The following is a 24,236-nucleotide window of genomic DNA, read 5'->3' on the forward strand; positions in this document are numbered from 1 at the left end:
GGGGACGCAGTAGGTTTTTGACAAATTACCCTGGAGGCAGGAGGAGATATAAAATTGGACATAGGGCTTCCCTGGTGGCGCAGTGGTTGATAATCCGCCTGCCAATGCAGGGGACACGGGTTCAAGCCCTGGTCTGGGAAGATCCCACATGCCGCGGAGCAACTGAGCCCGTGCACCACAACTACTGAGCCTGCGCTCTACAGCCCATGAGCCACAACTACTAGAGCCCGTGCTCCGCAACAAGAGAAGCCACCGCAATGAGAAGCCCGCGCACCGCAATGAAGAGTAGCCCCCGCTCGCCACAACTAGAGAAAGCCCGCCCACAGCAAGAAAGACCCAACACAGCCAAAATAAATAAATAAATAAATTTAAAATTGGACATAACTCAAAAGATTCCTGGGCCCCAGGAAGCCAGCTCGTTTGGAATGTCACCTCTCCTGAAGCTGAGCACGCTCATGGTTTTGGAGCAGTGACACTTCCCAGAGCTACCTTTGCTTCAGGTTTGCTCTACGTACTAGTACCCTACTCTCTGTGCTAGTACTACTACTGTATTCTAGTACTGCTAGAGCAAGCTTTCTAAATATTAATAATAATGAAAACCAACTCCTCTTCAACTGACAGCGAGTGCAGAAATGTGCAGGAATAAACGGTGCCAATGGAAAGATGCTTTGCCAACATCATTTGCTCAATTCATGCATTCATCCAACAAGTGTTTATTTCATGCCTACTATGCACCAGGCACTGTGCTAGGCCCTAGGGTGGTACAGCAGTGAGCAAAACACGAAAAAGCACTCCCCCTTATCCAGCTTCCTTTCTAGTGGGTCCAACAGACAAACACTCAGACATATTGCACATCAGATGATGGGAAGTGTGTGGAGAAAAAGAAAACCAGAAAGGAGAATAAGGAGTGCCAGAGGGAGGTGGGGACGTTTTAGGCTTAAAGGGGGCTTTGGGTCAAAGACCTGTAGGAAAGAGGGAGCAAGCCACGTGATATATAGAGGAAGGAGGCTCCAACCAGCGGGAACAGCGAGGGCAAAGGACCTGAGGCCACGGTGTGCTCGGCAAGTTGGAGAAAGAGGAAGGGGCCAGTATTCAGGGAGCAGAAAGGGTGAGAAGAGAGTTCCAGGAGGCGTGGTAGAAGGTCACGGGAGAGGGCCGGTGATACTGTGTGAGACCTTATCGACCCGTTGTGAGGATTTGGCTGCTATGTTGAACAAGGACTGGGCCTGGCTGGGGGGAAGGGTGCAGCAGGGAGAAACAGGAAAGCCAGTTAAGAGCCTTTAATCCAGATGAAAGCTGGGGTGGTGTGGTTAAAGGTAACAGTGGAGTGGTGAGAAGCGTTGGATCCTGATTGTATTTTGAATGCAGAACTACTGGGATTTGCTGACGAATTGGATTTGTATGTAAAAGAAGGAGGAATTAAAGACGATTCCAAGGGGTTTGGCCTGAGGGGCTGGAAGGATGGAGTTGCCATTTACTAGACTGGATGAGAAACAGATTTTACTGGTGGAAGAGGGATGTGGGGCAGATCAAGAGTTCCATCTTGAATGTGTTAAGTTTGAGATGTCTTTTCGACATCCAGAGAACAGTTGTCTTATGAGTCTAGAATTCTGGTCTAGGCTGGAATTTTCAGCATATAGATGTTAGTTTAAGCTATCAGGCTCCATGAGATCACTAAAGAATGGGTAGACAGAGGAGAAAAGGGCTCCGAGCCCTGGGCCCTGAGGCCATCCAGAGGTTAGGGAGGCTACGAAATTACTTTGAGAGTAAAATGACAATGAAATTAGAAATCAGCCAGACATACAGACATCCAAACTGGCTAGCCTGTATTTTTCTCCCATCTCACAAGGTTGAGGTGACGATTGAATACGAAAGTAGATATAAAACCACTTTGAAACATTAAAAGGAAAAGGGTCTGGCATTCCTATGGCACCTACTACGTGCCAGGCACTGAATCAAGCACATGGGTTGCCTTATTATCTCACTGGATCGTCACAACAGCCCTGCACAATAGCTATTATTGATCCCATTGTCCAAGAAAACTGAGCCTCAGAGAGGTCAAGTAAATCACTCCAGTTTACACAGTGAGGAAAACGGCAAAGCCAACACACAGTGGCCATCTGTCTACCTCCAAAAACCCCCAGAAACCTCTAGAATCCTCTTGCTCTCCCTTATTACCAGACCGAGCTTCTCAGCCCAGCTCACACTGGAATCACCTGAGAGCTATGCAAAACTGTGCCTGGACCCTCCCCATACCTGTTTGCTCAGAATCTCTCAGGATAGACCCAGGTATCACAGTTTTTAAAAGCTACCCAGGTGATTCTAATGAGCAGCTGGCTCTGAGAACCATGGCATCGTGCTACTTCCTTTATTTGTGCGCATGCGTGCGCCACTGTGTTCCAGAAGGATCCAGGTGGGATTACACCTGCTCATTTGTTAATAAAAACGACCATTTGTGCTGCTTTGTGAAAACCACAATTCTCTGTGTTGTGATTAGATACGATAAACTGTTCAGAGTTTAAAGAAAACCAAGGGGATTAGAAAAACATCGTTATTTCCAGAAATGGTTTCCAGGGTTCTCTTATTTTCTTCCTCTGCCTAAAAGTCTTCTGAATGAGGTCTTCACTCCCCAATTTTTATATGCCTGAAAACAAATGAAGGCCAGAAGTAGGTTAGCGGGACAACATCTAGCCAAGTTAAACCACGGAAACGTGAGTCAGCCTTTTATTTATTTATTTATTTATTTATTTTTAGTTGTGTTGTTTTTATTTTTTTGACCTTTTCTTTAACATTTTTATTGGAGTATAATTGCTTTAAAATGGTGTGTTAGTTTCTGCTTTATAACAAAGTTAATCAGCTATACATATACATATATCCCCATATCTCCTCCCTCTTGCATCTCCCTCCCACCCTTGCTATCCCACCCCTCTAGGTGGTCACAAAACACCGAGCTGATCTCTCTGTGCTATGCGGCTGCTTCCCACTAGCTATCTATTTTACATTTGGTAGTATGTATATGTCAATGCTACTCTCTCACGTTGTCCCAGCTTACCCTTACTGCTCCCCGTGTCCTCAAGTCCATTCTCTACGTCTGCATCTTTATTCCTGTCCTGCCCCTAGGTTCTTCAGAACCTTTTTTTTTTTTTTTAGATTCCATATATATGTGTTAGCATATGGTATTTGTTTTTCTCTTTCTGACTTACTTCACTCTGTATGACAGACTCTAGGTCCATCCACCTCACTAAAAATAACTCAATTTCATTACTTTTTATGGCTGAGTAGTATTCCATTATATATATGAGCCACATCTTCTTTATCCATTCATCTGTCAATGGACACTTAGGTTATTTCCATGTCCTGGCTATTGTAAGTAGTGCTGCAATGAACATTGTGGTGCATGACTCTTTTTGAATTATGGTTTTCTCAGGGTATATGCCCAGTAGTGGGATTGCTGGGTCATATGGTAGTTCTATTTTTAGTTTTTTAAGGAACCTCCATACTGTTCTCCATAGTGGCTCTATCAATTTACATTCCCACCAACAGTGAAAGAGGGTTCCTTTTTCTCCACACCCTCTCCAGCATTTATTCTTTGTAGATTCTTTGAGGATGGCCATTCTGACCAGTGTGAGATGATACCTCATTGTAGTTTTGATTTGCATTTCTCTATTGATTAATGATGTTGAGCATTCTTTCATGTGTGTGTTGGCAATCTGTATATCTTCTTTGGAGAAATGTCTATTTAGGTCTTCTGCCCATTTTTGGATGGGTTGTTTGTTTTTTTGATATTGAGCTGCATGTAAATTTTGGAGATTAATCCTTTGTCAGTTGCTTAATTTGCAAATATTTTCTCCCATTCTGAGGGCTGTCTTTTTGTCTTATGTTTTCCTTTGCTGTACAAAAGCTTTCAAGTTTCATTAGGTCCCATTTGTTTATTTTTCTTTTTATTTCCATTTCTCTAGGAGGTGGTTCAAAAAAGGATCTTGCTGTGATTTATGTCATAGAGTGTTCTGCCTGTGTTTTCCTCTAAGAGTTTTATAGTGTCTGGCCTTACATTTAGGTCTTTAATCCATTTTGAGTTTATTTTTGTGTATGGTGTTAGGGAGTATTCTAATTTCATCCTTTTACATGTAGCTATCCAGTTTTCCTGGCACCACTTATTGAAGAGGCTGTCTTTTCTCCATTGTATAGTCTTGCCTCCTTTATTAAAAATAAGGTGACCATATGTGCATGGGTTTATCTCTGGGCTTTCTATCCTGTTCCATTGATCTATATTTCTGTTTTGGGGCCAGTACCATACGGTCTTGATTACTGTAGCTTTGTAGTATAGTCTGAAGTCAGGGAGTCTGATTCCTCTAGCTCTGTTTTTCTTTCTCAAGATTGCTCTGGCTATTTGGGTCTTTTGTGTTTCCATACAAATTGTGAAATTTTTTGTTCTAGTTCTGTAAAAAATGCCATTGGTAGTTTGATAGGGATTGCATTGAATCTGTAGATTGCTTTGGGTAGTATAGTCATTTTCACAATGTTGATTCTTCCAATCCAAGAACATGGTATATCTCTCCATCTGTTTGTATCATCTTTAATTTCTTTCAGCAGTGTCTTATAGTTTTCTGTGTACAGGTCTTTTGTCTCCTCAGGTAGGTTTATTCCTAGGTATTTTATTCTTTTTGTTGCAGTGGTAAATGGGAGAGTTTCCTTAATTTCTCTTTCAGATTTTTCATCATTAGTGTATAGGAATGCAAGAAATTTCTGTGCATTAATTTTGTATCTTGCTACTTTAGTAAATTCATTGATTAGCTCTAGTAGTTTTCTGGTAGCATCTTTAGGATTCTCTGCATATGGTATCATGTCTTCTGCAAACAGTGACAGCTTTACTTCTTCTTATCTGATTTGTATTCCTTTTATTTCTTTTTCTTCTCTGATTGCTGTGGCTAAAACTTCCAGAACTATGTTGAATAATAATGGTGACAGTGGACAACCTTGTCTTGTTCCTGATCTTAGAGGAAATGGTTTCAGTTTTTCACCATTGGGAACAATGCTGGCTGTGGGTTTGTCATATATGGCCTTTATTATGTTGAGGTAAGTTCCCTCTATGCCTACTTTCTGGAGGGTTTTTATCATAAATGGGTGTTGAATTTTGTCAGAAGCTTTTTCTGCATCTATTGAGATGATCATATGGTTTTTATCCTTCATTTTGTTAATATGGTTTATCACATTGATTGATTTGCATATATTGAAGAATCCTTGCATTCCTGGGATAAGCCCCACTTGAGCATGGTGTATGATTCTTTTAATGTGCTGTTAGATTCTGTTTGCTAGTATTTTGTTGAAGATTGTTGCCTCTATGTTCATCAGTGATATTGGCCTGTATTTTCTTTCTTTGTGACATCTTTGTCTGGTTTTGGTATCAGGGTGATGGTGGCCTCATAGAAAGAGTTTGGGAGTGTTCCTCCTTCTGCTATATTTTGGAAGAGTTTGAGAAGGGTAGGTGTTAGCTCTTCTCTAAATGTTTTATAGAATTCACCTGTGAAGCCATCTGGTCCTGGGCTTTTGTTTGTTGGAAGATTTTTAATCACAGTGTCAATTTCAGTGCTTGTGATTGGTCTGTTTATATTTTCTATTTCTTCCTGGTTCAGTCTTGGAAGGTTGTGCTTTTCTAAGGATTTGTGCATTTCTTCCAGGTTGTCCATTTTATTGGCATATAGTTGCTTGTAGTAATCTCTCATGATCCTTTGTATTTCTGCAGTGTCTCTTCTTACTTCTCCTTTTTCATTTCTAATTCTATTGATTTGAGTCTTTTCCCTTTTTTCCTTGATGAGTCTGGCTAATGGTTTATCAATTTTGTTTATCTTCTCAAAGAACTAGCTTTTAGTTTTATTGATCTTTGCTATTGTTTCCTTCATTACTTTTTCATTTATTTCTGATCTGTCTTTATGATTTCTTTCCTTCTGCTAACTTTGGGGTTTTTTTGTTCTTCTTTCTCTAATTGCTTTAGGTGTAAGGTTAGGTTGTTTATTTGAGATGTTTGTTGTTTCTTGAGGTAGGATTGTATTGCTATAAACTTCCCTCTTAGAACTGCTTTTGCTGCATCCCATAGGTTTTGGGTCATCGTGTTTTCATTGTCATTTGTTTCTAGGTATTTTTTGATTTCCTCTTTGATTTCTTCAGTGATCTCTTGGTTATTTAGTAGTGTACTGTTTAGCCTCCAGGTGTTTGTATTTTTTTACAGATTTTTTTCCTGTAATTGATATCTAGTCTCATAGCGTTGTGGTTGGAAAAGTACTTGATACAATTTCAATTTTCTTAAATTTACTAAGGCTTGATTTGTGACCCAAGATATGATCTATCCTAGAGAATGTTCCATGAGCACTTGAGAAGAAAGTGTATTCTGTTGGTTTTGGATGGAATGTCCTATAAATATCAATTAAGTCCATCTTGTTTAATATGTCATTTGAAGCTTGTGTTTCCTTATTTATTTTCATTTGGGATGATCTGTCCATTGGTGAAAGTGGAGTGTTAGAGTCCCCTACTATGATTGTGTTCCTGTCAATTTCCCCTTTTATGGCTGTTAGCATTTGCCTTATGTATTGAGGTGCTCCTATGTTGTGTGCAAAAAGATTTACAATTGTTACATCTTCTTCTTGTATTTATCCCTTGATCATTATGTAGTGTCCTTCTTTGTCTCTTGTAATAGTCTTTATTTTAAAGTCTATTTTGTCTGATATGAGAATTGCTACTCCAGCTTTCTTTTGATTTCCATTTGCATGGAATATCTTTTTCCATCCCCTCACTTTCATTCTGTATGTGTCCCTAGATCTGAAGTGGGTCTCTTGTAGACAACATATATACGGGTCTTGTTTTTGTATCCATTCAGCGAGTCTATGTCTTTTGGTTGGAGCATTTAATCCATTTACATTTAAGGTAGTTATCGATATGTATGTTCCTATTACCATTTTCTTAATTGTTCGGGGTTTGTTATTGTAGGTCTTTTCCTTCTCTTGCGTTTCCTGCCTGGAGAAATTCCTTTAGCATTTGTTGTAAAGCTGGTTTGGTGGTGCTAAATTCTCTTAGCTTTTGCTTGACTGTAAAGGTTTTAATTTTTCTGTCAAATCTGAATGAGATCCTTGCTGGGTAGAGTAATCTTGGTTGTAGGTTTTTCCCTTTCATCACTTTAAATATGTTCTGCCACTCCCTTCCGGCTTGCAGAGTTTCTGCTGAAAGATCAGCTGTCAACCTTATGGGGATTCCCTTCCATGTTATTTGTTGTTTTTCCCTTGCTGCTTTTATTATTTTTTCTTTGTATTTAATTTTTGATAGTTTGATTAATATGTGTGTTGGCGTGTTTCTCCTTGGATTTATCCTGTATGGGACTCTCTGCGCTTCCTGGACTTGATTGACTATTTCTTTTCCCGTATTAGGGAAGTTTTCAACTATAATCTGTTCAAATAGTTTCTCAGTCCCTTTCTTTTTCCCTTCTTCTTCTGGGACCCCTATAATTCGAATGTTGGTGTGTTTAATGATGTCCCAGAGGTCTCTGAGACTATCCTAAATTCTTTTCATTCTTTTTTCTTTATTCTGCCCTGCAGTAGTTATTTCCACTATTTCATCTTCCAGGTCACTTATCCGTTCTTCTGCCTCAGTTATTCTGCTATTGATTCCTTCTAGAGAATTTTTAATTTCATTTATTGTGTTGTTTATCATTGTTTGTTTGCTCTTTAGTTCTTCTTGTTCCTTGTTAAACGTTTCTTGTATTTTCTCCATTCTATTTCCAAGATTTTGGATCATCTTTACTATCATTACTCTGAATTCTTTTTCAGGTAGACTGTCTGTTTGGTCTGGTGGTTTTTTATCTTGCTCCTTCATCTGCTGTGGGTTTCTCTGTCTTCTCATTTTACTTAACTTACTGTGTTTGGGGTCTCCTTTTCACAGGCTGCAAGTTCGTAGTTCCCGTTGTTTTCGGTGTCTGCCTCCAGTGGCTAAGGTTGGTTCAGTGGGTTGTGTAGGCTTCTTGGTGGAAGGGACTAGTGCCTGTGTTCTGGAGAATGAGGCTGGATCTTATCTTTCTGGCAGGCAGGACTGCATCCGGTGGTGTGTTTTGGGGTGTCTGTGACCTTATTATGATTTTAGGCAGCCTCTCTGCTAATGCATGGGGTTGTGTTCCTGTCTTGCTAGTTGTTTGGCGTAGGGTGTCCAGCACTGTAGCTTGCTGGTCGTTGAGTGGAGTTGGGTCTTAGCATTGAGATGGAGATCTTGGGAGAGCTTTTGCCATTTGATATTATGGGTGCTGGGAGGTCTCTGGTGGACCAATGTCCTGAACTCGGCTCTCCCACCTCAGAGGCAGAGGCCTGACACCCAGCTGGAGCACCAAGACCCTGTCAGCCACACGGCTCAGAAGAAAAGGGAGAAAAATGAAAGAAAGAAAGAAAAAATAAAATAAAATAAAGTTATTAAAAAGTAAAAAATTTATTAAATATAAAAAAATTAAAAACTAATTTAAAAAACAGAAAGAAGAGAGCAACCAAACCAAAAAACAAATCCACCGGGCTTCCCTGGTGGCGCAGTGGTTGGGAATCTGCCTGCCAATGCAGGGGACACGGGTTCGAGCCCTGGTCTGGGAAGATCCCACATGCCGCGGAGCAACTGGGCCCGTGAGCCACAACTACTGAGCTTGCGCGTCTGGAGCCTGTGCTCCGCAACAAGAGAGGCCGCGACAGTGAGAGGCCCGCGCACCACGATGAAGAGTGGCCCCCGCTCGCCACAACTAAAGAAAGCCCTCGCACAGAAACGAAGACCCAACACAGCCAAAAATAAATAAATAAATAAATAAATTTAAAAACAAAACAAAACAAAACAAATCCACCGATGATAACAAGTGCTAAAAACTATACTAAAAAACGGACAGACAGAACCCTAGGACAAATGGTAGAAGCAATGCTATACAGACAAAATCACACAAAGTCTACCGTCTCAATTTTGGGATGATTCGTTGTCTATTCAGGTATTCCACAGATGCAGGGTACATCAAGTTGATTGTGGGGATTTAATCCGCTGCTCCTGAGGCTGCTGGGAGAGATTTCCCTTTCTCTTCTTTGTTCGTACAGCTCCTGGGGTTCAGCTTTGGATTGGCCCCGCCTCTGCGTGTAGGTCGCCTGAGGACGTCTGTTCTTCGCTCAGACAGGACAGGGTTAAAGGAGCAGCTGCTTCGGGGGCTCTGGCTCACTCAGGAGGGGGGGAGGGAGGGGTACGGATGCGGGGCGAGCCTGCGGCGGCAGACGCCGGTGTGACGTTGCACCAGCCCGAGGCGCGCCGTGTGCTCTCCCGGGGAAGTTGTCCCTGGATCACGGGAGCCTGGCAGTGGCGGGCTGCACAGGCTCCCAGGAGTGGAGGTGTGGATAGTGACCTGTGCTCACACACAGGCTTCTTGGTGGCGGCAGCAGCAGCCTTAGCGTCTCATGCCCGTCTCTGGGGTCCGCGCTGATCGCCGCGGCTCGCGCCCGTCTCTGGAGCTCATTTAGGCGATGCTCTGAATCCCCTCTCCTCGCGCACCAGGAAACAAAGAGGCAAGAAAAAGTCTCTTGCCTCTTCGGCAGTTCCAGGCTTTTTCCCCGACTCCCTTCCGGCTGGCTGTGGTGCACTAGCCCCTTCAGGCTGTGTTCACACCGCCAACCCCAGTCCTCTCCCTGGGATCCGACCTCCGAAGCCCAAGCCTCAGGTCCCAGCCCCCGCCCGCCCCAGCGGGTGAGCAGACAAGCCTCCCGGGCTGGTGAGTGCTGCTCGGCGCCGCTCCTCTATGCGGGGATCTCTCCGCTTTGCCCTCCGCACCCCTCTGGCTGCGCTCTCCTCCGCCACCCCCTGTCTCCACCAGTGAAGGGGCTTCTAGTGTGTGGAGACCTTTCCTCCTCACGGCTGCCTCCCACTGGTGCAGGTCCCGTCCCTATTCTTTTGTCTCTGTTTTTTCTTTTTTCTTTTGCCCTACCCAGGTATATGGGGAGTTTCTTGCCTTTAGGGAGGTCTGAGGTCTTCTGCCAGCATTCAGTAGGTGTCTGTAGGAGTTGTTCCGCATGTAGATGTATTTCTGGTGTATTTGTGGGAAGGAAGGTGATCTCCACGTCTTACTCCTCCGCCATCTTGAAAGTCTCTGAGTCAGCCTTTTAAAAGAGAGATGGATTTAAGGGTAAATAACTCTGATTTCTAATCCCCAAATCAAAACTTCCTTGTTCTTCTGTGTCAGAAGATATCTCTTCTGAAGTTTAGGTTTACCATAAACATGGTACCATCAAGAAGAAAATTACCACCAGAGGGTGATTAATGGCCATGTTGACAAAACAAAGTATATGTGCATTTGGGTCACAGTTTACTCCCATTTACAACTTAACTACGATTTGGACGCCTTCTGGAAGTTCCTCTGTCCATTGTTAAGAACATTATCCATGCAAAATCTTAGGGAAAACTAAGTTTAGGGTGTTGGAAGCTGTGGCAGAATCAGTGAAAGTGCATGTCACACTCATCAGCCTCTCATTGGCTCACACTTAAAAAGTTCCAAGTGTTTTTCTTCATTTATATAAAAACACATCTTAAAAACAATCTGTAAAACTAGGCAAGGCTTTCCAGGGCCAGTCAGATGGGGCCAGCCCTGTGTTGGTGACGACGTTTAATCTATTCTGATGACTTTGTGTTATTTGTGTCATATGAAACTCTCATTCTATTTTTGAGGTTTCACATCCTGTGATTGTGAACATTAGGCAGATTTTTCTCTTTAGAAGACAAATGACTCTTCCTTCGCAGCCCAGAGGAGGAAAAAGGTAAGCTCACTCTGCTTCCTTCCCACCTGTCTCTGTAAGTATGGCAACCCCTCCCAGAAGCCACCATGGGCATCTGAATGAAGCCTCCACGGCTCAGCTCTTCAATGCATTCTTGAATTCCCCATCTGCTAATTACTCCTACAATGCTGTCAGATAGGTGAGGATGTACCTCATCTTCCGAGGCTGAACCCTTCGATTGGTAGAGTTAAATGTTTCATCGTCAGCATCTGGTGAGCCGGCTCAGGCCATTCATTAAACATCTTTTCCAATCAGACCGTACCTGCTTCAAAACAGAAGTAACGCCAGCTGCTCATTTGGGTCTTTTCTTGCATCTTTATGCAAGTTTTATTACATAAAACTTGCAGCAAAGGGGTAGGGTTACAGCCCAGGTGACTGAAGGCTAAACCACCATCTTTCATTTTCTGAATGGGCTGACAATGGTCAGAAAATGGTCATCGACCAACTTTTATTCAAAGTGAGTAAAAGCTGGTCATATGAGCTCCTCTGTTGAAAGGAATACCTCTATTCTTTGCAGACCTTTCCTGTGTAAATATTTTATTTCTTACGTTCTATATTCTGTTCCTTTTCACCCTCCATTATTCTTTGTTAATATCATCAAGCATCTCTTTTTCTCTCGGGTTCCAGGTACTCTGACAAATCACCATTTGAGGCACGTAATGTGGTAGAGGGCCCAGAACCAGAGCCAGTCTGTCTGTGTTCACATCCCAGCTACACACTGTTGCTCACTGTGCGTGGCCTTGGGGAGATTTTTATTCTTCTGCTGCCTCAGTTTTCTCATCTGAAAAATGGAGAGAATAACGGTAGCCTTTACTCACATTGTAGACATAAGGAGTGAATGAGCTAATGTTGGCACACTCTCAGAATAGTGCCTGACCCATAGTAAGCCCTGGGTAATGATTTTCCACAATCTGTATTCCACCTACCAACATACCGATAAGAGCCAGAAAGGTCCATGAACTCCAGATATGGCTTCTGCAGTCCTGCCTGAGATGGGATGACCGAAAGACTACAACATGAACACTGCTCTTTTTTTTCTAAAACTCTCAATTACTGGAAAGATTGTTCCTTCTGTTAATAATGCAGACTTCTAGTTTATACCCTTGTATTTGTTCATTTTCCTGCTCTTCCAGGCCTAACTCTGCCTTTTGGATAAAGGGAGATGTATTTTTATATATTATTATAGTCTGTATTTTATAATATATAAAAATGTTATGTTTTTGAATTCTGGTTTTGAAATATGAAGGAAGGATAAATCTCTTAGGAAAGTTTTACATAAACATCGATTTAGCATAGGTAAATAGCTCCTGACTACACCGACAAGAAATGGAGCTGTGAGTCTTCCTAACCGTGGAGGGGAGGGTGGCAGGAGAGCCCCATCAAGACCGCAGAGGGGATGTCTGAGTCCAACATGTGAAGTGCATTTCTGACACCTCCTGTGTGGAGTACCACGTGTCCCTTTCCCTCTCATATGCCATCTACAGAGATAACCATGGGACGTTTTTTAGGCCTCAGAGGTTGGAAATTAAAATTCCATTTATACTTACTTGTGAAACTGGTATAAGATTGTCTTGTTTTTCTGCCGGAGGTCTAGCCAAGGGAGTTGGTTGTTAGCCATCCCTGAGCTGCTGCTATTGCCTTTCTGTTCAGCGATTTAGAAATGCCCTAGTCTATGTGGGTTCCCTGAACCTATCACTGGGACACTGAGAAAACTAGAGAGTTCTTATTTGCATATATTATTTAGTTGTACATCATTTTGGATGACTCCTTCTACAGAAAGGACAAGAATCTTTCCTTCTGTGTCTCATAAAGCAACAATAGAGGTTCTGATGGTGGAGTCACATCAAAGATAATATGGCGGGCTTCCCTGGTGGCGCAGTGGTTAAGAATCCGCCTGCCAATGCAGGGGACATGGGTTCGAGCCCTGGTCTGGGAAGATCCCACATGCTGTGGAGCAACTAAGCCCACGTGCCACAACTACTGAGCCTGAGCTCTAGAGCCCACGAGCCACAACTACTGAAGCCCGTGCACCTAGAGCCCGTGCTCCACAACAAGAGAAGCCACTGAAATGAGAAGCCTGCGCACCGCAAGGAAGAGTAGCCCCCGCTCGCTGCAACTAGAGAAAGCCTGCGCACAGCAACAAAGATCCAACGCAGCCAAAAATAAATAAATAAAATAAATAAATTTTAAAAAAGATAATATAGCAGTTTTCCGTTACAGATGGAATGACACGAAAAGAACAGGGAAGCAAATAAAATGTAAATCACTGGCAAGGGTAAGGCAGCCCAATCTGTGTATTAAAATACCTTGGAGAATTTGAGCAAAAGACCAGTCATTTAGGTGGGAGTGAATGAGAGCAGGGCACATGATCCGTGACATCCTGTCTACCTTCCTAAAGGAATCTGCAGGAAGTAGACTTGCCAGCCTTTGGAACATTCCAGAATGGGTTTCAGGGGAAGTCCTAGAATAGCCAGCATTACGAGTAGAATGTAATTCTGGGGGCTGTGCAGACGTACCACCTGCTCCAACAGGCCACACATTAGTGGCCCTCTCTCTGATGGACAGCAAGCCAAGCCATACCCATCAACCTGGAAGTAGGTGGCCTTTCTTTTTACCCACTCTAAAAGAGAGACAAAAATTAGAATAACCCAAATGTTCACTGCATCCATTTTGCCTAACAGCTTTGCAGTGCTGCATTTCCTCACTGCCCTGTGCCATGATTCTGTGGTTGGGTGGAATTTGCTCTTCTCCCAGCTTTGGCATGGCACTCTCCATCTTCTCTCCCTAGTCAATAGGAGCATAAGTTCCATGAAGGCGGGGTTGGGGGAGGGGTATCGGTTTACCCACTTATTCACTACACCTAGAAGGGTATCTGAAGACTTACTACTTACCAGACATTGTGTATTGTTTCATTTACTGTTTATTAAGAAAAAAAAACCCTACAAAGTAGGTACATTTTACTGATGTGAAAACAGAGGTTCAATCACTTGCCTAACCAAAGTAACACAGGTGGTAGGTAGTAAGCATGGGATTCCAACCCAGGGCTCTCTGTGTCTTGTATCAGGCTTTGTAACAGCTACCTGTACTGCCTTGTGTAGGCTACTGGACATAATAAATTATAAATTGCTGCATGAAACGACAGCTATATTACTGAAAATTAGCTTGCTTTAGGAAAATCCTAACTGAAAGCCTTTTCTAAACAAATTCCAAAACTGTTGGTGTACCTTATCATGGCACCATTTTGTGTTCTAGAAATGGCATATAATTACCCCTTTGTTTAGTAACTGAGATAAATCAGCACCAGTGAGTTTGACTTTCTGTGGCTATTTGTCTCTGAAGAGAAAATGTGTGTGTGTGTGTGTGTGTGTGTGTGTGCGTGTGGTGGGGAAGGGGACCCAGACTGGCATTTAGTGATGCCAGAAAAGAGTGGCTATGTTCCTCTAACAGTGGCTGCCTTCTTCAATTACATTATGATTGGGGAGACCATCTATCCCAATGGCTCTTAAAGGCAAACATGGGCTTTTGAACTGAGAGATGCACTAAGAAGGAAGAGATAGAATTCAAATAACAATGTGTAAGATGTTTGGAGAGTAAAATTATGGATGTTTCTAACTAAGAACAAACTAAACAAAAGTGGGAAATCTCCATGACGACTAAAGAGCTAAGCAGCTCGATGCCAGATTTGCCAGCAGCTCTCTCCAGAACTCAGTGGAACATCCGAGAAAGAATTTAAATGGAAAACAAGTCATGTGAATTCAGGCGAATGAACCTTTGAAAGACAGGAAATGATCCAGGTGATTGGAGTATACTCTCTCTTAGCAAAGTGGGAAAGTAAGTGACATATTCAAGTTCAAAAACACAAAGGGTGTTTTTCAATATATTTCCTCTCCTACTCCACTATTCAATACTCATTTCAAAGTTTGTTTTCCACGGTCAGTCCAGTTTCTTTCCTTCCTGCCATATTGAATATATTTTTCTCCTACGATATACAACCCTCTCCCAGAGGGGTGTGCGAAGGATTCTCTTTTTAGTCCAGTGAAGCAAGTAGTATTTGTTCTTGTCCTGTCTTTTTTGATGGGAAACATTGCTTTAGCACCTATTCTTAAATAATTAATCATTCATGTATTGAGTACCAGTCCTGTGCTTAAACACTGCAGGAGATTAAAAGAAAAATATAAGGCTTTGCCTATTTTCAGGGGAAAACAAAACCTACACAAAAGAAAATAATGTCAACATAAGCAAATGCTAAATTATGGAGTGCAACGAGGAAGAGAGGCTTCATTCTTCAAAAGAGGAAGAAATCAGTAGGGAGGCCACCTTCACCATGGAGAAAAATGTAAAGCTGAGCCCAAAACAAGCCATAGCATTTAGTCACCCAGAGAGAAAGGACAAGATTGAGGCAGGGGCTCAGCTTTTACAAAGACAAGAAAGTGCTAGGCCTGAGCCAGTGACAGCAATTGGCAACCGAGAGTTTGGTTTAATGGAGTTAACATAGGTTAGTGATTAAAAGTAAATAGACTGTGGTCTAATTCTGCCTCTACCACCTACCAGATGTGTGATGTTAGGCAAGTCACATAACTGCTCTACCCCTCAGTTGCCTCGTGTTTCAGTGGGGAAATTGCCACCTACTTCTTAGGGCTGTTTTAAGGATTAAGTGAGATAATGCAGGAAAAGCACTTGGCAGGCAGGAAACACTTACAAAATGGCGGTAGTTGCAATCGTTCTTTAGTGACGTTGAAGGGGTAGAGGATTTGATGAATGGGCACTGGAAAGTCATTGTAATTCTTGAGCAGGGTATTGGCTTTAATTAATGTGGGTTTTAGGAAGATTAATCTGGCTGTGGTTTGTAGGATTGATGAAGGGAAGAGTCTGAAGACAGGGGGTTATGTCAGGAGGCTGAAAGTCATTTGGCTTGATTTTATGAGGAACCGAATTAGGAAGGTGGCAGTGAAAACTGAGGGGGAAGGACAGTGCTCGATAGAGGAAAGAATCTCCAGAACTTGGTGACTTGATCTACAAGTAGAAAGACAAATGGGGTTAGTCAAAGATGATCCCCAAACTCTGAGTTATAGAAACTTGGTAAGCATGCACCAGGCCGGCACTCACTCTCTGGATGAAGGAAAGCCAAGGTGATTGGGGCAAGTGCTACAGAAAGGGGGCCCCAAGAAGGCAAGGGCCTTGTCTGTGTTATTCTCCTTATATCCTCAGCACTGGGAACAGTAAGTCACATACAGCAGAGGCCCAGAAACTATTTTTTGAATGAATGAATGAATGAGTAGATGGTGAGAGCATCACGCACCTACAAGTAAACTCTGAACAGCAATATAAAGTAGATGGTGTTCATATTGTGAGCAATAGAGCGGCCTTCCGTGAGAGGTATATAAAGGTCCATATTTAATCGAGGAAGAAAAATGTCTGTTTCTCAAGGAAAAATTTAAAAACTGTCCATCCAATAGAAAGTAGTAACTGTTGAAACTTGGAACACTGATACAAAGGGAATTTTCTAATTCAGAGAACATAAAATAAACATTTAAAATAGGGGGGAAAAAACCCCACTTGTTCTGGTACGTATTGTTTTATCCTTTCTATCCTGGGTATAGGATAAAAGAAACCCTTTATTTGCTTGTTAGAAGAAGAAAGCTCTCACTTGAAGTTCTTAGTTGGCAGATGTCAGTTGAAAGCTCTGCTTATGGAATATGCCGCAGTGTCAAAGTCTGTTGGATAATTTTAGACGAATGTGTCATGTGTGACATGGAAATATGGCATGCCATACATTAGTGATTTCCCAAGTGTTTGGAGCAGGTAGTAATGTGCTGGGAAAGTGCTCTTTATCTCTCCACACAGTGTACTTGTAGAGCAGTGGGGAAATGCTTTTGGTGGAAATTACTTTAGTCAGAAAAAGAATCCATTTACAATATGCGCCTTCTAACATCTCTCAGACAATGCATTGTATTAAAGAGGCATTTTTTGATTAATGTTTTATAAACATTTTTCAGCATGACAGCTTAAAGTCCCTGTAAAATTGTAAATGTGCGCATGGTGTTCACTTCCATAAAGTCAAACGCCGTCTCATAAAGTCTAGTCGGATCCTGTCAACCACGGTGACACAGAATCAGTACCTGGGAGCATTAAAATTAATTTGCTTCATTTATATTACTGCAGTGATCACAAGATGAAAAGAGTCCTATATTTAAATTTTACTTGAAAAAGAAAACTCTTTGGAGTAAGTTTGTTTGGTTTTTTGAAATTATTGCCCTTTTTTTCTCCCGAGTTAATGAATGGAGTGAAAATGGAGTGATAGTCTGCAGAGTAACTTTATGATGGGTTCTGGAAAAGCACAAGTCCCATCCTTCAGTGCTCTTCCTCTGAGCACTAAGATGCTCAGAGATGAAGACAAAACAGTCACTGACCCTAAGAAGCTAACAGCTTAGTGAGGGAAACACACACACACACACACACACACACACACACACGAAGCAAGCAGCGATAATAAATGCAGCAAACGCTAGGCCGGAACACGCCCCAGTTGGGTAAGCCTAGAGCAGAACAAGCCTAGAGCCTTGGGACATCAAGGACGGCTTCCCAGAGGAGGCGAGTTAGAAACTGCGGGCTAAGGAATCGAGCAGGTCAAGAAGTGGGTGGCGAGCATCCTGGGCAAAAGGAACTCATGTGCAAAGACCGAGAGGTGAGACTTCTAGAGCCTAGAGCGTGGGCGTGGGCCCGGGTTGGGGAGAGGAGGGGAGGAAGGGGGACCACACTCTTCATGGCTGGAGCACAGAGCCCAGGGGAGCGTGGTGAGACGTAGAGAGATTTTGTTCTCAGCCTGGTTGCAGACTGGAAGATACCCTGCCCAGGACAAGCCTGAAGGCAGAGAGACGGGTTTGGGGCGAGGGTGCGGGGCGGGTGAGGGCTGACCGAGCCCTGAAGGAAGGTCACGGGGAGGCGATGTGAGTGGTCACAGAGGGGCCGGTGAGTTACCTGAGTGAGGGTCGTGACACATGCCTCGCCCTTTAGTTAACCTGTGAAGTGAGTGCTAATTGAATGAACGTTTGAGTGAATTGTTGCAAGGGTGAGTGAAGAGGATGAAAGGGTGGTGCATTACATGGGGCTTCTGGAAGAAGACATAGCGATGCTCTCTGATTTGACTTGAAGGTCAAGTTTTGCCAAATTCGTGGCCATGTGGCAGAAATCGCAGTGTGGTGAGTGCAGTTCCAGGACTCTCTCTACTGCATTCCCAGCGTTCGTCCTGATAGTGCTGGAAACACGGCAAAGATGCCCTAGAACAGAGATCGTAAACTCGCCGCTTCCAAACATCGCCAGGGTGGCCTGGACCACTCGGACGTGGAATCGTACAATAGTTACCTCCCCCTCCATCCCCCCACTTCTCCCAACTTCTCTTCCTACTCTGACCCTCGAGAAAATGAAAATGCACAGGGTGGAAGCTGCCAGGGGGGCGGATGGGGAGAAACTGAAGAAAAGCAGGGGAAAGACTGAGATATAAAGAAGAGATTGCGAAGAAACTAACAACTGAAAAGGAAAGTGGATAATTGAATGATCGAGAAGTAAGGTAGAGTTTCAGACAGAGGGAACAGAAAGGTTCCCAAAACAAATAGCTTGACTTGAATCTCTGGAGTCCCCCTCCCCTCATCCGGGGATTAGCCGGTGGTCAATCCACCCTGAGAGAGCGACAAGCAAAGACGCAGCAAAGGGACCTGGCCCCTCATCTCCGGAAGCTAAGTTTTTCTCTCTGATGTGATTTTCAATCATATTTTTAACATTAGTCACTGAGAGTGGTGGTGATAGGAAATCTGATTAACAATTGACAAGAAGGTACTGCAGGCGCACAAAGTGATGAAGAGAAATCCCTACTTCATTCGACAGCTGTCTACAGCAGCGGCCAGTCATGGGGGAGCCCTCTCTTTTCCAGGCGAAGTGGATGACTGGGATGTGAAGCCAAGTGAGGGAGGGCCTGTGTCTCCAGGGTGAGTCAGGCAAACACACCACGCCGTCAACGTAGGGCACTAAAACAGTGTGGGAAAGCGGGGAGGGGACAGTAAGGAAACGAAGGAGTCATAAGTGCAGGAAGTAGCCGGAGCTGCGGGAACAAAGGAAGAAGCTGCAGTTCTCAGAACCTAGAAGTCTGGAGAGGAAACAGGTCAGACCTTCAAGGAGGGGCACGATGGGCTAGCCGCTGGGGCCGAACCCCAGGCCCCTGCTCTTTCTCCAGCCTTCCTCTAGTGCCCAGGGGGCCGCCTGCTGATGAGAAGGAGTGATGTTTGCAGAGTCCCAGCCCGGTCTGTACAGAAGGGTGTGTTCAAAGATGAGACGGAAGAGCTGAAGAACCAGCCCAGGACCAGAAGAGAACTTCATACAAAGTGATAGCAGGGTCCACAGAAGGTAGAAGTTCACTTGTACACTGGAAGTTTCTTGAAGGCAGTGTCAGTCTGGGGTTCCCTTGCCACTATTGGGATAGGCCTCGCGGTTACTGAGCTCCTTGCCGCTGTGAAGTCACAGGAACACCCCGGTGTGGGTAGCAGGGGAGTGTGAGGTCTGCTGCCCCCGGAAGTGCTGCTGGGAGGGTTAGGGGCCCAAGGGGAGCGCGTTCCGACAGGACTTCTGGGCTAGAAAGCTCTCCGCATCCCAGGCCCTCTTCTGCTTCATGGAGCTGCCATGCCTGTGGCATCTTGAACTGAAGACCTCGGAGGCCTTGACCCTTACCTGACACAGAGAACTGGAAACCCAGGTGGCCTGGATTGCAGTAAAGACTCCACCACTTGGGAAAGTTTTCTAACCACTAATGAGACGTTTCAGTCTCCTCATTAGTAACATGGTGCAAACAGTAGGTTTCATCAACCACCGAGAGTTGTTGTCTGTTCCTATGGGAGAGCCCTTGACAGCACCTGGCATCTAGTAAGCACTCACTGCATACAAACTGTTATTATCATTATTACTGCTATCTTTTCATCACACTACAGTGAATTGATGTCGCTTCCGTTAAGATACCTTGTGAACTTGCGTATTGGAACAGCAGCCCTGTGACCATATCTGTGAGCTTGCTTGAGCTTGCTGAAGAACGACCCAGAGCCTGCCTGAACTTAGCCAAGAAAGTGTAACTCAGGTGATTTAGCCCAGCAGCCATCGTCCTCGAATTTGGGGTCAGAAACCCCTGCTCTGATCAGTTTTTAGAGACAAATACCTCCATACTTCTATCATTTGCTCCCTTTAGCCCCACTATTACTCCACCCCACCCCCCAACTCCTTCACATCATCCTTTTGGGCCAAATAACCCTTCCTGAAAACAGGAGTAGTATATGTTCAGGTCTTCTTCATTTCTCATTGTAGTAACTTTCTGGGACTATAATTTTTTTTTTTTTTTTTTAGATTTTATTCATTTTATTTTATTTTTTATTTATTTATTTTTTGGCTGCGTTGGGTCTTTGTTGTTGCGTGTGGGCTTTAGTTGTGGCGAATGGAGGCTACTCTTCGTTGTGGTGTGTGGGCTTCTTATTGTGGTGGCTTCTCTTGTTGCAGAGCACAGGCTCTAGGCGCGTGGGCTTCAGTAGTTGTGGCACGCGGGCTCAGTAGTTGTGGCTCACAGGCTCTAGAGCGCAGGCTCAGTATTTGTGGCGCATGGGCTTAGTTGTTCTGCAGCATGTGGGATCTTCCCGGACCAGGGCTCGAACCCGCGTCCCCTGCATTGGCAGGCAGATTCTTAACCACTGCGCCACCAGTGAAGCCCTGTGGGACTATAACATTAAATGCTGCTTTTCAACATCTAACACTGATCTAATTCAAATCCAATAAGTGGATTAAGCATATTACTTTTAAAAAGAAAACTCCTTTGTTCTTTATATTAGTGAGAAGACAGAAACTGCAAAAATCTAAATGCGTACGCTTGAAGCTTTGAGAGAGACTTTGTTTGGGAAGAGTTAAGTGTTTGCAGTTTATGGCAATGATATGTTAGGCTATGAAAAAGAAAGCAGCTGTGAAATACATTTTTGCATAAAGGTTTGAAATTTATTAGAAGGTAAAAATAATTGAAAAAGCAGAGCTTTCCTCACCGGGCTATCCTAAAACGTTATTTATGTGCCATCATTGTGTGTATTTAGGAGCCTGGGTCCTTTTCAGTGGTTGTTCTCAAAGAAACAAAAAGAAAGCTAAGCTGTTAAAACTATTCAGTTGAAAAACTGATGTACATACACAGCCCTACTGACAACTGGACCACATTAAAGCAATTGGTGATAACGGTCAAATCACCAGTGTCTGAATTCTGTTACAGAAGCTTAATAGTTACATATATTAGGCAGCTGCTTACAAAATATGCATGCCTTGCCCTGGATATAACAGAGCGGTAGACTCAGAAGTAGTATTCATTTACCTGAGTTCCGTTACACTCTTCACTGTGGGGTTTAATCATTCAGCACACATTTTAGAATGCATCTGCCATATACAATACTGCTTAAAGCGCTTCGAGATTCTTGGCCAAAAGAGAACGTGCAAAAGCCTTTATTAATGTCTATTTGGCTAAAGTACTCTCCTACTTATAGCCGTATATACCATACTTTATCTTACCATATCCTTTCAGCCCCAAAGTGAACTTGTGGGCTGTGAAATGGTGCCAGGCAGGCTTCCCTAAAGACCAACAGAGTGTTTCACTACTAAGCAAGAAAAGATCCTTTTTTTTTTTTTTAATTGTGGTATAGTTGCTTTACAGTGTTGTGCAGAAAAGATCCATTTTTAACCTCTACCTTACTAGTATGCCTCAGCCTTCTCAAAGAAACTCTATTCCCAAATCTGAAAGAGAAATTAAGGAAACTCTCCCATTTACTATTGCAACAAAAAGAATAAAATACCTAGGAATAAACCTTCCTAGGGAGACAAAAGACCTGTATGCAGAAAACTATAAGACACTGATAAAAGAAATTAAAGATGATATCAACAGATGGAGAGATATACCATGTTCTTGCATTGGAAGAATCAATACTGTGAAAATGACTATACTACCCAAAGCAATCTGCAGATTCAGTGCAATCCCTATCAAATTACCAATGGCATTTTTTACGGAACTAGAACAAAAAAATCTTAAAATTTGTATGGAGACACAAAAGACCCCGAATAGCCAAAGCAGTCTTGAGGGAAAAAAACGGAGCTGGAGGAATCAGACTCCCTGACTTCAGACTATAGTACAAAGCTACAGTAATCAAGAAAATATGGTACTGGCACAAAAACAGAAACATAGATCAATGGAACAAGATAGAAAGCCCAGAGATAAACCCACGCACCTATGGTCAACTAATCTATGACAAAGGAGTCAAGGATATACAATGGAGAAAAGACAGTCTCTTCAATACGTGGTGCTAGGAAAACTGGACAGCTACATGTAAAAGAATGAAATTAGAATGCTCCCTAACACCACACACAAAAATAAACTCAAAATGGATTCAAGACCTAAATGTAAGACCAGACACTATAAAACTCTTAGAGGAAAACATAGGAAGAACACTCTTTGACATAAATCACAGCCAGATCTTTTTTGATCCACCTCCTAGAGTAATGGAAATAAAAACAAAAATAAACAAATGGGACCTAATGAAACTTCAAAGCTTTTGCACAGCAAAGGAAGCCATAAACAAGACGAAAGGACAACCCTCAGAATGGGAGAAAATATTTGCACACGAATCAACAGACAAAGGATTAATCTCCAAAATATATAAACAGCTCATGCAGCTCAATATCAAAAAAACAAACAACCCATTCCAAAAATGGGCAGAAGACCTAAATAGACATTTCTCCAAAGAAGACATACAGATGGCCAAGAAGCACATGAAAAGCTGCTCAACATCACTAATTATTAGAGAAATGCAAATCAAAACTACAATGAGGTATCATGTCACACCAGTTAGAATGCGCATCATCAGAAAATCTACAAACAACAAATGCTGTAGAGGGTGTGGAGAAAAGGGAACCCTCTTGCACTGTTGGTGGGAATGTAAATTGATACAGCCACTATGGAGAACAGTATGGAGGTTCCTTAAAAAACTAAAAATAGAATTACCATATGATCCAGCAATCCCACTACTGGGCATATACCCAGAGAAAACCATAATTCAAAAAGACACATGCACCCGAATGTTCATTGCAGCACTATTTACAATAGCCAGGTCATGGAAGCAACCTAAATGCCCATTGACAGACGAATGGATAAAGAAGATGTGGTACATATATACAATGGAATATTGCTCAGCCATAAAAAGGAACGAAATTGGGTCATTTGTTGAGACGTGGATGGATCTAGAGACTGTCATACAGAGTGAAGTAAGTCAGAAAGAGAAAAACAAATATCGTATATTAACGCATATATGTGGAACCTAGAAAAATGGTACAGATGAACCGGTTTGCAGGGCAGAAATTGAGACACGGATGTAGAGAACAAATGTATGGACACCAAGGGGGGAAAGCGGCGGGGGTGTGTGGGTGGTGGTGTGATGAATTGGGCAATTGGGATTGACATGTATACACTGATGCGTATAAAATTGATGGCTAATAAGGACCTGCTATATAAAAAAAAAAATAAAATTAAATTAAAAAAAAAAAAGAAACTCTATTCCCCACTATCTTCTCTCCTCTCCATGTTGGACAGGCTGCTAACTTGCAGTGAGAGTTACTGGTGCCCTTGAACCAACCACCTTTTCAGTTTTCATCTGTTCTAGGTAGAGCTTAGAGGTTTACGCAGTGAAAGGAAGATGGAAAGATTTGGTGAGTCGTTCCAGACGTTCCCTTTTTAGTTCTGTGAATATACACAAGGGAAAGACGGCGCAATCCGAAGTCCAGTTTTAATGGCGTATGTCTTTAGTTTGATGACAGACTGAATTTGCCTCTAGGTTTTCTGTCTTCTTTGTTCATCAGGGATTCCAATGCTGAAGATCGTGTTTGCGGGCCATGAGTACCTCTCTTTAATATCCGTCCCCTTGCTGATCTACCACCCGGTGCAGATCCTTCTGGGAAGTGTGTTGGTGCCAACAATAAAGTCTTGGATGGTGTCAAGGCAGAAGGTGAGACTCTAGAAGAATCTTATTTGGATCCAAGTCAGATTGAAATGCTCTTTCTGAATCTTAGCTGTTCATATGCTTTAACTTTTGCACATATAGCCTTGTTCTCAAGTACACATTTTCTTAACTAAATACGATAGCAATGACGCATTAATCCAATTCAATTTGAACAAGAGGATTGAGGGCTAATTGTTCTATATTGTTATAACAGCACGATGATACTTAAAAGGTAGTTTTTAAAAGCCCTTTTTAATTTGCTCATATTGAAGGGCATATTGCAGTGGATTAAAGTTTCAGTAAATATACTCAAAATATATGTGCCCCTCTGCTCGGGTGTCCACCATCTTTGCCCACCTGATCATTCGTATGT

At 42.8% G+C, this 24,236-nt stretch overlaps 1 protein-coding gene across 3 annotated transcripts in view; it reads left to right on the forward strand.

The window, feature by feature from the left end:
• Nucleotides 1-24,236, forward strand: part of SLC10A7 (solute carrier family 10 member 7) — a 263,100-nt gene that overhangs the window by 236,506 nt on the left and 2,358 nt on the right. For all 3 annotated transcript variants that reach the window (XM_061191620.1, XM_061191621.1, XM_061191619.1), the window contains one exon: nucleotides 23,724-23,869. In XM_061191620.1, coding sequence (XP_061047603.1) covers nucleotides 23,724-23,869 — 146 coding nt within the window. The remainder of the gene's footprint in view (nucleotides 1-23,723; nucleotides 23,870-24,236) is intronic.

This window comes from Eubalaena glacialis, chromosome 5 (assembly GCF_028564815.1).
Source record: "Eubalaena glacialis isolate mEubGla1 chromosome 5, mEubGla1.1.hap2.+ XY, whole genome shotgun sequence".
Lineage (NCBI taxonomy): Eukaryota > Metazoa > Chordata > Mammalia > Artiodactyla > Balaenidae > Eubalaena > Eubalaena glacialis.